Source organism: Apis dorsata, unplaced genomic scaffold (assembly GCF_000469605.1).
Source record: "Apis dorsata unplaced genomic scaffold, Apis dorsata 1.3 scaffold_221, whole genome shotgun sequence".
Taxonomy (NCBI): Eukaryota; Metazoa; Arthropoda; class Insecta; order Hymenoptera; family Apidae; genus Apis; species Apis dorsata.
Window position 1 is genome coordinate 108893 of NW_006263503.1, and position 14343 is coordinate 123235.

General features: G+C 28.3%; 1 protein-coding gene and 1 long non-coding RNA gene across 2 annotated transcripts in view; one reads left to right on the plus strand and one right to left on the minus strand.

Annotated features, from left to right (window-relative positions):
* LOC102672395 (multiple C2 and transmembrane domain-containing protein) overlaps positions 1 to 7637 on the minus strand; it is a 25476-nt gene extending 17839 nt beyond the window's left edge. The window contains exons 1-2 of the mRNA XM_006615324.2: positions 7459 to 7637; positions 896 to 1210 (exon numbers count right to left, since the gene is read on the minus strand). Of these exons, the coding sequence (XP_006615387.1) occupies positions 896 to 953 (58 nt within the window). The 5' untranslated portion in view covers positions 954 to 1210; positions 7459 to 7637. The remainder of the gene's footprint in view (positions 1 to 895; positions 1211 to 7458) is intronic.
* A 2208-nt stretch (positions 7638 to 9845) lies between these two features.
* LOC116185596 lies at positions 9846 to 10910 on the plus strand. Its single transcript, XR_004150453.1, has 2 exons — positions 9846 to 9891; positions 10014 to 10910. It is a non-coding gene; the product is annotated as an uncharacterized LOC116185596 (long non-coding RNA).
* Positions 10911 to 14343: the final 3433 nt, after the last annotated feature.

Sequence of the window (14343 nt, forward strand, 5' to 3'; positions counted from 1 at the left end):
ATTTTATTACATTGAGAAAGTAAAACAGAATGAAAAAAATATTCATTGGAAAATATATTTGTCGAGCAATTTCTCTATGAAATAAAAAATAATCTAAATAATCCATCTTTTTATTATAATTTTCATTACCCTCTTCTCTTTACTCTTTGTACAAATCATAGTGACATTGTTTCACTATGAGAAACGTTACAAAGGTCACTTTTCCCTAAAATCATTCCTCCCGACATCTAAATTACTTTAAGGGATCCAATTTCAATCATTTCCGTGGACGTATCGAATACCGAATGTGATTGAAACAATCCATCAACCCCACGCGAGGGGTTCCTTCCTCTCCATCTTCCCAAATTACGATCCACCACGCGCGATGAAATTGGAAAAATTTCCGTACTCGGGAAATCAATCTTCTCTCCTTCACTGTTTTTGTAAAAATAATTTTAAGAACATTTCTTTTCTTCAGAGAAAATTCCAACGAATAAAAAGAGGAACGACTTAAAAGTACACCAGGGAAGAGAAAAGGAATTTTTGGCAAGGGGAAGAGCAACGCAAACGACGAAGAAGCGAAGAAAGAAAAAAGGACTTCGGACTATGAAAGAGATACGTCGGTAGAGAAACGTCAAAAGAAATAATAGGAACGATAAAAAAAAAAGAAAGAAAAAAAGCATCGTGAAAAGAAGACGAAGAGTATAAGAACACAAAGAGAAACGAAGAAGATCCTTCGTACATAAAAGCACAACAAGCAACGTTGTTTCCAACGTTATTTCTCTGTTTATTCATCGAATGAACAAGCAGTTTTAAAACTCAATGTCAAAATTAAGAGTATCCTTTTAATTAATCAATAAGAGAGATCAATTAGAGAACGGGAGAAGAAATTCGTTGGGACGATTAACGCACTCACCCGCTTGTATCTGTTCACTGTCCTCCGCCCCAGCGAGTAGCTCGACGCTCTTGCTCATCTTATCCACCGAATACGCGGTTTGTATTTCGAAGCTCCAGCTCGCGAGCCTTTAATCTCTTCTTGAAGTGCGCCAGTCCGCCGCATCCCGACACCATGATTTCGTCGGAGGATCAACGAACCTAAGGAGCATCGGCCACCGGCCTCGTCATATCCCGAGCTTTCCACTCGCTCACGACGATCCTGGATCCCCTGGATTCAACCACGATTCCACGGTTGCTCCATGCTTTTCGATTCGATTCGATTCGATTCGATCAACTGACGACAACAATATTTGAATTCATTTTTTTTTGAAATATCGTTTAAAAGTTTGCAGGGTACACTTGCTTCTATCTCTCTCTTTTTCTATCTCTTTTGTTTAAGTGCGTATTCAAGAGATATATAAAATTGGCAAATCGATTAAAATAATATCGCGTTCACAGCTTTTTTTAACGATAGTCAAATTTTTCTCCTTGCTTTTTTCGAATTAATTTTTGCAGAGAAAAATAACGTGTTTGTAAACGTGGATTGGAAAGGGTTATCAAATAAATAATGGTAAATTTTATTGGTCGACGATTGCTGATTTTTAATTGATTTTTTGTCGAGATTAAATACAGAAAGTAGCGTTTCGTTTATCGTGAATCAGATTTGAAATTTAACGTTTGCAAGAAAATGTTATATATTTTAATATATTTTATTGATTGATCGGAAACGAACAATTTAAAAATATGCTGCTGGCAAAATAGATAAACGAAGAAGAAGAATCTTTTACAAGCACATGTACCCACAACTTTTATGCGATAAATTATAAATATATTTAAATATTTCCTAAGGATTGATAAGTGAGAGTGTGATAACAGTTTACGAAGAAGAATCTTCTCGTGATTATTGATTAAAATTAATTAACAAGATTGTGAGAACGGTTGATTCGTGTTTAGAAAAGAATTTACAAAGTTTTATAGTGCAATATAATATAATATGTTTGCAGGATGGATCTAGTTTTCGTTAGAAGTAGAGAAACGATTGTGCCTGTATTTATGTATGCTAATTTTATAATAGACGGTGGAAGAAAAATTAACGAGTGAATAGTAAAAGGGAGAATTGACAGCATGCATACGTCATATTGATTGGTAAATGTAATATATGTAAATGTAATACATGTACATCTATGTTCTCAGGAGGATACATGTGATGACAGGTGTTGTTTGTAATGTTAATACGTTGTTACACGCTAATATTATTCTGCATTGCCAAGTGTTAATACGTATCGTCAATATACCAATATCGATTTAGGTATTTCGAAATTACTAAATAAAATAACATTAGCAATACACTACCAATTGTATCATCAAACGAAAAAGAAATCATCGTCAAAAAGAATTTTTTTCAAGGCTAATTGAACATATTCGTTGTTTCTTTTAATTCAAAAAGTCTTTATGTAAAAATTTATACCACGACTTTCTACGTGTTTATTTACTTTCCGAACACAAATTTATTTTCGTAATAAAATTTACACGAACCGAAATAGCACAAAACAAATATTCATTACGTAACGTCATATTACTAGTTCGCAAAGAAAAGGAATTGTTTAAACGTCAAATGATAAACGTAACTACGATGTAAAAATACTTTTTACATCGGTTAAATATTCTATAAATTTCTATTTAATTTACGAGCTATTAGCTAGCATCGCCGAAAGCGGAAGATATTCCGTACAATTTCCGCCTTTTTTTCGAACTTTCAACGCTTTTTTAACGAATTATGCATATATCTGTTGCGTTATGTTATAAGTATGAAAACAGTTTCGTGTTTCGGGAGTAAAGATTAAGAGTAAATAATAGAAGAAACAAAATTGAAAAAGCAGAGGAAATATTTCAGTCGACGAGGAAGTAATTACGCGTGCAATTATTTTGTCACCGCAGTTAAGGGATAATAGTTTATTATCTCATATTCGAGTTTCCCCTCTTACAGCAGTAGGGTTAAGCGTTACGAGTGCATGGAACAAAGGAAAAAGTGGTGGGAGTAGCTCATGCTACATATTTATCCTCTGCGCATCGGGGATGCGCATATATTATCTCGATCCCTTGCTTCGACTAAACATAGCACGCATCCTGATACAAATGTGTATAGGTTATTTTTATAAACAATTTATTAGTACATAAGTTATTCGATATTTTTAATACAGATTTCAAAAGTGCAAAAAACAAACTTTTTTAATGGCACGTGTTATTTTATAACAAACGATAACAACGTTACGTTAATTTTAGGTTAGAAGATATTTCTATTTAAAAAAAAAAAGGATAATCGAAAGAATAAAAATCAAAAGATATCGCATTTGATTATTTTGTGAGATTCAACGTTTGTTTTAACGATGAAAACTTATATAGATAGAAGATGTATGCCGTTACCATAATAATAACGAAACTTTGTACGTATACATATAATATAGATATAATAGAATGGTTGAATCGTAGAAACTTGTGAAATGAATTTTCGACGTGAAATAGCGGAAAGGAAGCGGAAGTTGCAAGAAGAAACACGAGCTGATAAATAAATAACAGAGGCACTAAGGGAAACTAAGAATACACTAACCTCATTTGAATCCCTGGATTCGACGTTCGAGTACCTCTTTTAATTGATTCACTAAGTTAATAAAAGTGATTTCAGTTGAGTTCGTTTTGATCAATTAAAAGGTTCGTGGGGGAACGTTTGGCCTTCGAATGATAACATAACAACTGCCATAATTGATGTTAGGGTGCCTGAAATTATTTTAGTTCGCAGCTTTTGCGATTTATTGAAGAAATTTTATTATTTTATTAAAATTACCGAATAAACCAAGCGATAACTTTTTGACACGATCTCATCCTCTCTTCGCATAATATTACTACTCTTCTCTATCTTTTAAAAAATCTATGTAAAAATTGAAATCTGACGAGAACTTGATGAATCACGAATCGTATACGCAAGTATAAGAGGGCAACAAGAGTTAAGTATCCGTTACACGTGGAGTGGTAGCTAATATTCTAATTAGGAAGAAACTGGTTGGGACTAAATTGAGGAATTCGTGCAATTCCAGTAGGAAGATATTCATCAATCTAAATTATTCAAAAATTTATCAAAATCAATTTACTGCAATAAAATGAGTTCTAGAATACTCATTATTGAGAGAGTATCTTTATGTATTTGCCTTATATTAAATGTATATATATAAAATTAAATATACTTATCTATAATCCCTTCTCAGTTTTGATTTTTAAGATTTCACCAATACTTGATATTTAATTATGTAAGTAAATTTAAAGCACTAAAATCAAGAGTAAAACATACAAATGGTTTAATTAATTTCAACGTCCGATTGGAAGAGCTGGGAAAGAGACTCTTGAAACAAGAAATACAACCCCTGCGCTTCCCGTGTTTCCTACAGAGAGTAAGAGGATTTCGTTGTGAAATTTCACGAAATAACGCAAAGGAATAAGTAATGCCACTCGGTAAACATCCGAGGTTGACTCGAGCGGCCGATTATAGAACGGTCGTCATCGGTCTATTCGATTTCCTTTTTAACTCGGTTAATTTCTTCTGAAAGATACTTCAGTTAAGTCTGTTACCGATTATTAAAATATTCTTGGAAATTCTTCGTATAAATAATCGACTCTTCCAATTTTTTTCTTCGAATCTTTATTTACCCTTCGTGCATTTTTATGTTAAATTTTATTCCATCTCTGCATTAGAAAATCATCCTTGATTTTTTCTTTTTTTTCCAATATTCATTTTTTAAAGAAAGATTAAATTTAATCGAACAATTTAAATATATATATCATACTGATTTTGAAAATAAAAAACAAATTTGTTATTCTGTTTTTCTTGTAGAAAAAAAATTGAAAAATCGGTTAGACAATGATTAAAAGGACGATTATCGCAGACTATTTTTATTAGACTGGGAATATACGAGGATAACAAAACTCATCAGTAAATGTATGTTTGACCTAAATATTCTTCAATCTTGTAGCAACTCCGTACTCGAGAATAGCAATTAAACTTAATTAACATATTATATTTATTGTTATTAAAAATTTTTAACAATTTGCATTTTTGTTTTTGATAATTAGAAAAAAAAATATTTTCATTTGTCACTGTCTGTTGTAAAAATTATCGGAGAAAATGTTTATTTCCCCCACTTATTAATTCCAAAGGTTCGTCGATATTCCAGAGATAGGGCATATTACAGGAAAACGGAAATAGGCGGAAGTTTGATTGATTCCAAGAGCCCGAATTAATAGAAATTTCCGAACGAATGTAACTCATCTGATTGACATCGTGCCATTTAAATTTTAAATGGAAGGGAAACACGAATTTCAAAGATTTGTTCATGGTTTACGTACAATCCATTTAACTTTCAAAAATCTTGATATCGGTGATTTTAAAAATATCTTAAAATAAAAAAATATCTTATTAAAAAAAATTGTATTAATTTATTTTTCCACTGTTATTTTTACTTTAATATTTTGATATTTTAAATTTACATCTTTTTTTCATTAAGATTTTAAACTTTCTTTCCATTGTTATCGAACTAAGTCTAAAGTAAAAAGAAAATTAACTAATCGAGTTCTGCATGCATTTGCGTCCTTTCATTATATTCAGCAAATACATTAAAATCAGCAGATCGATATATGGTAGTTATATGCCACTTGAAGAAAACCTTTTACATTATTACGTTGTATTGTTGTGCGCGCTTTCTTAACGATTAGGCTAACTACTTTGCCCTCCCCATGTGTTGGTAAACGAATATCACGCCTTTAATGTGCGTAGCATGTACAAGGGAAGCGACCTTAGCTTTTGATCGCTTGTTTTTTTAATAAACACGTTCCTTACAATCGTGCTAAGAAAGATTTCGAGTAAACTTTACGTGAAGCAAACTAAACACGAGGGGATAAACACATTTGATATTATGTTTGGATCTTTAGGTATTCATATTTATATGTACGTAGGAAAAAAGAAAATGAAACTGAAATGTTTTACGTGATTACAATATGTTGTATGTAATTGTATTGTAGATATGTATATATGCTAATATTCTTTTTTTAACTTCGAATATTTTGTAATAAACTTTAATTAAAATAGAACTTTAAGAATTATAAGATTTATAAGTTGAAAGTTTAAAAATTTAAAAATAAATATTTCAACAAATATCGAATAAATTTTTGTTGTAATAATTATATTTACTTAAAAAAGAAAAAAATTCGATCGTAGGATAGAATAATTTTTAAATTTTGTTATATAATCAATGTCATAAAACTAACTAATATGTTAAATATACAATTATTTTCTTAATTAGAAATAAATAATTTTAGAAGAGGTTAGAAGAGGTTAAACATCGAAATTTTTATAATATTAATAGTTAAAAAAAATTAAATTCTAAAATAGATTATAGTTTCAAATTTTTTCCTATTTCTAATCAATATCATTTGTACTTCAAATACAATGTTTTTCTACTAAAAATTTCATTTATTTTTGCAAATTGTTTAATTATACAATAATATTATTCATATTCTTAAGCATGATCGTAATTTCTTATTTTATAAGAGTATACGATATATCGACATTCATTTGACAAACTTGACATACATCGTTTAAAATTTGCTATTCATCAAAATATATCTATATTTGATATTTTTCTCAAAAATCTATATTAAATTGAATTTAAAATTTAAATTCAATTTAAATTTCAATGTTATACTGTAAATATTTTAAAATGTTTTATAATTTGTTTATTTCAAAATTATTTAAAGCAAAATTAAAAAAAAAGAAAGAAAAATAAAAAGTAATTAACACAAACTTGCAACAATACAATATAAAATTTAATAACGCAACTATGTTAACCGAAGCGAGAAAAATAATTGTATTATATTAATTCTTATCGTTATGAACTTAGTTACATTTTTTATCATTCGTATCCGGTCTCACAATCTTTTTCTTCCTCAATTCAGTTTCCGCAAAGAAATGTTCTTTTCATCAAATAAACACAGTACTAATAAGATTCTTTCGAGACAATACCAGATGCCTTAAGTTTCGACCGAATTTCCTCCAAGTTTTCCGATCGATTGTGAAATTTTTCCGGTAAAATTCATGCGAAATTTCGTTAGCCATAAAACAATTTCTGCAATTCTTTTTCTCATTGTGTATCTACTATATGTTTTCGTGTCACCATATATTACGTTTAACATTCTTTAATACAAATTTTCTCTGATAAAAACACTCTTATCCACATATTCACATATTGACCTTATTTCGTATTTTTAACCCTCCTTATCTTTTTAATCTTTTTTTTTTTTTTAATCACTACGATAGCAAACCATTAAGTCTTTATAGAAAGCAAATAACAATTCTTTCATTTCACATGAATCTTGTTTTGTATGCGAATGAATTTTATCGTATATATCGTGTATATGAGTGTGCACTTCTATCATAAAAACATAACCATTTATTATTAAACGGGATGCAATTTAAATATGTACCACGTACCACATTACCTTGTGATCGGCTCGAGAAACACTACGACGTCGAATGCCGCACTTATTGAACGATATAACGAAACACAAGAATTTAATGTCCGCGTGAAATTATGTTAAAGCAACGGAGAAATGAAACGAGCATACCACCCTTCGAACACCCGACGCTTTCGTGTCCGAGAGGCCACTGACAGAACTCACGATTTCCCATCTTGCTCGGATACTCCTACTCCCCACCCTTTGCAGAATGAACTGGAAGGGAGAATGTCACGACAAGAAGAGAATATACAACGCGTAATGGGAGCGATTGAGAAGGAAAGAGGCTCTATCGACCCAACCGAACCACCATCCTACGAAAGATGGAGATACACGTTGGTAGCGATGGGTTCGATTAAAATTATTTCGTATAAGCGTGTGTATCGTTGCGAGTTTGTTGTTTGATAAATTAATCGAATTGTTTAAATTTTGTTATCATTTTTCATGAAATAAAAATTTGTTTAATTGTGTAAATATAAAATAAAATTTACACGAAATAAACGAAAAGTAAAGTAAAGTGTATATAAAGAAAAATAATTTTTTTTTTTAACAAGATTCTAATTACGATTCTATAATTAATTAAATAGTAAAAAAATAAATAATATCGAAATAAATATACAAAGTTCTTTCACCCACAATTTTTAATTTTAAATCGTAATATATATTACAATATTTATTTCGATTTCTTTATCTTATCGAAATTAAAAAAAAAAAATTGTTCCTACATTACAAATATAATTTTTAGTTATAATTTAAAATTCTTAATAAAACAAAGTTATTAAGGATGAAAATAGATTACTTAAAAATATACGTATATCAACAAGTTGTTAAACACTTACAAAGTGACCAATATTTTCCCTAGGCTGTTGACATCAAGCAAAGGAGAGGATCAATGCCATCACTATGCACATGTATGCTTCAACGAATGAAGTTGATACGCACGACAAAACGGCGCCAATGTTTCCGGAAGAGCAATAACGTCTTTCAAAATTTTGATGCTTTTGAGAGGGTTCATGTAGAATGAACAATTGGCAGAACGAAAAACAAAGAACTGAATAATTCTTGTTAAGCATCGCAAATAGAAAAATTTCGTTATCCATTCTCTTTGCGTATTTTAAATTCAATTTTCTTCCAGTAATCTGCAATTCGATTTTTATAAAATTTTATTACGTTCGAGTTATCGTTTCAATTGCATCAAATGAAAAAAGATTACAAAGTATTAAATTTAGAACATTTTATCTAAGTAAAGTAATTTTAATTTCAATTATATTTAAAAGTATATTTATAAAATATATATAATAAAATATATATGATTTTCTCGAAGGATTTTCAACTCTGTTAAAAAAAAAACTAGTATGAATATTTCATAATACGTCATACAAAATTAAATTTCTTATTTTTATTAATCAAGGAAAGTATGTTAAAATGATTAAAAGAATGAACCACGCCTAAAATAATATTTGCACGCAATTCCAACATTTTGCTAATGTCCTAATTTCTCTGAGCTTTAAAAAAAATGAGATTAAAAATCTAATTTTTATATAAAATAAAGAAAATTTATTGTCATCATATTTAAATTTTCATTTATAAATATAAAAATTTTATTACATACATTTTCCTGAGACATTTATTTTTTTTTTCCTAAATTAAACTTTGTTACATTCATCTTATTAAAAAGATATTCCATTAAAAAAATTAAATTTGCACACCATTACAGATTTTTCTTTGATGTTTATTGTCCGCTTGAAACTGTCACATTCTCCTTATTTTATCACAGATCATCTTCTTCAACGGTCGGCCACGAAGTATGTGATGAAGTGAGAAAATACTCCAATTCTTATTATTTTATCTAACGTCGTGTCTAGAAGATTAATTTAAAATAAAAATTATATGTTTTGCTGTTGTTTTATTTAACATAAAAAATATTATTTTGTATTTAAAATAAAATTAGTTTCGAAATAATACTTATATTTATTTCCCTGATATTTCCCTTCGAATTATTTTTATGAGTCAATAGTATATATATTATATACACATATCTAATTATTTCATTTGTTTTTTCATTAACAAGATATTAAATATATTAATATCATAAAAAAATAATCATAATTCTGTGAATTATTATATTGACCTGTAAATAAGATCTATACCTTCTTTATTAGGCTTAATATTCATCAAAAGTAATTTTTATCAAAATAATTTATAAAATTTGAATATTTGAAGTTAATAACGATTCGATTGATCCTTTATATATTCTAAATCTCGTTTTTAAAATTCGAAGTCATGAAATCTTAATGATTGCTTGTAATTTTTTTTTCAAACAAAAGTCAATATATATGAATCTGAATTACCGACAATGATAAAACCATTGTAAGTCAGCGCACTCTGTCACATTCATATGTAAGGTTACATACTAAGGTAGAATTTAATATTTTTATCCGAGAACAATTTTCATCAAATTTTCTAATATAATTTTACTTCAAATTTGATCATGGATCGTAAACATTTTAAGTTTTAATTATAAAACATTTTTTACGCAGCACATGTAACAATGTTTTTAATGTTGGCAACTATGTTTGGCAACAGGCCATATGGACAAATAACGTGAATGTGAGCCAATTATGACACAATAATGTTTGATTATCGTATCAAACAATGCAATGTCAATAAACTACAATTTATGCATTGCATAACTGTTATACAGCATCACTTAATTATTCTACGCTATATTATCACATATTGTCATAAATAACCTATATTCAAGGAACTCTGGAAATTTGAAAGGTTTGATTGTAAATATTTTCTAAAGAGGGCGCATTGATGAACAAGGGTGTATCATTTTTAATACAATAACAAAAGAATACTTTCTTTTGTAATTCTATCATTATATAAACGATGTATATAACTTTTTAAAATATCTATTAGAAAATTTCATAGAAATAACAGAATTACATATCAATAAAAAGTTTTTAATGTTATTAAATGCAAAGATGAATAAAATATGGAAAAACTTTGAATAAAATTAAATTCGTTATAAATTTATCATAAATTATAATATTAAAAGTTGAAAATATTCAAAATATATGCTTCTAATATTAATAATTATTCGAATATTGAATTATTTAGTAACCCATAACTTGCATTTATTTAGTAACCCATTCCCTTTGCATTTAATCCCATCAATTACATAAGAGAGATGTGACCGAAAGCGCTACTTAAGAAGTGCTTGTCAACCATAGGGTCAAAGGTATTTCTATGAAGCCCTCGAGGTTGAAGCATTTACACCTCGCTATCGCAATATTGTGATATATCATTTTGTAATAACGAAAACGTAACATGAATTACATAGCACAACAATTAAACAGCTTTGCTTAAAAAAAACTTGTGTTCTTTCTTTCTTTTTTTTTTACAATTTCTTTTTGTACATTGTGCCTTAAGATAAAGACAACAATAATCATAAAACGATTGTGCAATGTATATAATATATATATATGTATAATTCATCGAACTTCGATATTATTTAACTATCTACGTATTTATTTTGAATATATTATATTACACGTTTATACAAATATAATATATAATATATACATTATATTTATATTTTTACAGCTTTACTTTTTTTCCCCTCTCTTTCCGCGGGATTTTATAACTGAAAATTCCTATGAGATCACAGGACATCACAAGTATATATATACATATATATATATATATATATATATATGTATATATATATATATATAAATGGTGATCATAATAAAAATTCGACCCCATTTTATTCGGACAAGGTACAAAAAATATCGTCAGCATACACGGTATGCAGAATGCGGTTTTACGATAGAATATAAAACTCATTGATGATCTATTATTAAATAATTAAACAATAGCCTACTTTACGAGATTATCGTCCGGGATAATCGAGTCTCATTTATTAATAGAACTTCAGATCGATTGCCTCTGCGCTTAGTACATCAGAAGTTCTGAAGTATTATGTTAAAAAAACTACAAAAAACCATACTTTTTTTTTTGTTCGCGTATTCACCTGTCGATGTTTTTTTCGTTTCTTTCTTTTTTTCTTTTAAAACAAACTTATGTATCATATAATATATATAATCATTTAATCAATAACAAATATTTTCAGGACATAAGGATATAAAATTGGAAAAATAATAATCAAAAAATTATCGATCATTAAAAACGTGCATAAATTATCGACAGGCAAATGAACATATTTAAAGAGGAAATGAAAGCAAATAATCAAATATAACAAAATAGCAATGAACTTCCAATAATGAAGCGAAAATTATTGTTACTTTGAGCGAAGGCACTTTACTCGTTAATAACGTTTCGCAATTTTTCGTTATACACTCCCGTAAATAATCGCACGATCGATCTACATTCTGCTATATACATCGCTCAATTATCACTCCCATACATTTGTAACATCACTTTTGTTTCTCTTGTATCGCGATAAAATCGCTCGAATGAAACTTGACCGATGCAGTTACATGGCGGAACGTAATAACGAACGCTACAACTTCCAGGTTATCGTTATCAGGATTTAACGGATTTTTTTTTTAATCTCTGTTTATATCTCTATCGTTTATTCAACTTTTGTTGTACACACAACACGTAATTGATTTCATTTTTTATTAGAAAAGAAAATCCAGAAAGTTAGAAAATTACATGCTATAAAATGTTAATGTTAAAAAAAAAAAAAAAAAAAAAAAAAAAAAAAAAAAAAAAAAAGAAAAAAAAAAGAAAAAATTCACAATATAAAAGGATTATTGGAAATAATTATTGCTGAATTGTTAGAGTTACAAGAAAGGAAGTCCGAGGTGTATAAAGTTGTCTGACGACTGTCGTACAAGTTTCACTTAAGAGTTATTTTATCGGGAAACAAATTGCAATTGCCTTTAAAACAAGCGATTCTCGATTCGAATATATATTTACACGTTCGTTTCGCAAAAATATTTCGCAACATCTTGGATTACATTGATACACGAATCGTATGTATTTCTATCTGATTTTTTTTTTTTTTTTTTTCTTTTTCGTTGAAATCATACTCATAAATATACACGCACACATACGCATTCATCGTAAGGGAAATGACACGAAAGTCCCTGATGCTAGACAAGTGTAGAACACTTAAATCACGCACACATAACGCATCGTACGGCTTGCCAGCTAAAATCGATACGATCGCACACGCAGCCTCGCGGATAAAGAATTCGATGGATAAATTCCAACTTTGTAGATTTTTTTTCAAGAGCAATGCAACGTAACGTAGCGGAACAAATCACTCGAGCTGCCAAAATTAACTTTCCAATTTTTTCACGAATGTATTTACACATTTACATTACATATTCGTTTCATTCGTAATACTATCTATATATATATATATATATATATATATATATTTCTCGATCCTTTGCTATATCATTCTATTTAGGATTATCCTTTGCGATCAAATCCGTACAAACGATCTGATAATTCGAAACGAATGATCGCTTTAGCAATAGAATGTTTAAAAAATAATAATAATAATAAGAAGAAGAAGAAATAATTTACATCAATTGTTCAATTCTCGATCGAAAATTGATCGATCGTCCAGCTGGAAAATCGCAAAAGGAAATCGGAAAATTTCGTGGCCAAGAACGCAATTACACCATTCACGCGTTACATCAAGCAGAGAGATACATTTGCACGCAATTAGATTTTATTCAATTCTCATCCGATGATTCGGTTACAATAGTTTGAAAAAGATTTAAAAAGTGGAAGAAGCGTAGTACATAGTGCTATAAAATAAGAACCATTTAAAATGGAGAGATCCTTTCTTCTGCCTTTGTTCTACGCGCGGAGAGAAAGGTAATGATAACGCTAAAAACTGTACAATATGTATTTTATACATTCCGTTCGGGCAGCCGTAGCGGCTCGTGTTACAAGTGTTATATGTATATATATATATATATAAATACGAATATATATATATATATATATATATATTCGTATTTATCACGCTTTGTTATGTACAAATTAATATATAACGCCGCCACATTCTTTCATAATTCACCGGGACTGTTAATGCCCTTTAAAGCATTTGGGAAAAAAAAAAAAAAAAAAAAAAAAAGGAGATAACGTCGATCGTCGATTTAAGTAATTTAAATCTTATTTCACAACAATGAAACAAATTTGTTACAGTAAAAATATATACGCTTATTACAAGTCAACGTATGCGCATACAAATTTGCAAAATTAAAATAAATATTCATGAGTGATGAAATTTAAATTTTTACTGATAGATCGTGACGTATGAAAATATAATGTAAAATAATCGGAATATGGATGTTTATACAAAAAGTTCATTTATTTATATATATATATATATTTTTGAGCACAACTGAAGGAATAAAAATTTGTTTCAAAATATATTTGTGTTAAAATATTATTATGAATATATTATTAATAATTAATTAAAAATATTTTGATATTTGGATATATTTTAATACATATATATTCTGTACATTTTTGCACATTTAAATTTCTGATAAATACATAAACATCCACAAATATTGGTTATATTAATGTAAATGTATTCATAAATAATAAAAAATTAAAAAGTTATATACATGAATGAATGCATTATCTAATAAATGAATACATTTACAAGCGATAATAAAGGTTTTTATAATTAATTTTACATAAATACATACATTGACTACCTATCAGTAAGTAAGTGTATGTATTTATTATGTTATAATCGATAAAATATTTTTAAATTATAATCAAAAAATAATTTAAAATTTTCAATATTATAGAATGAATAAAAAATATTTGAACAAAAAAAAAAAAAAAAAAAAAAAAAAAAAA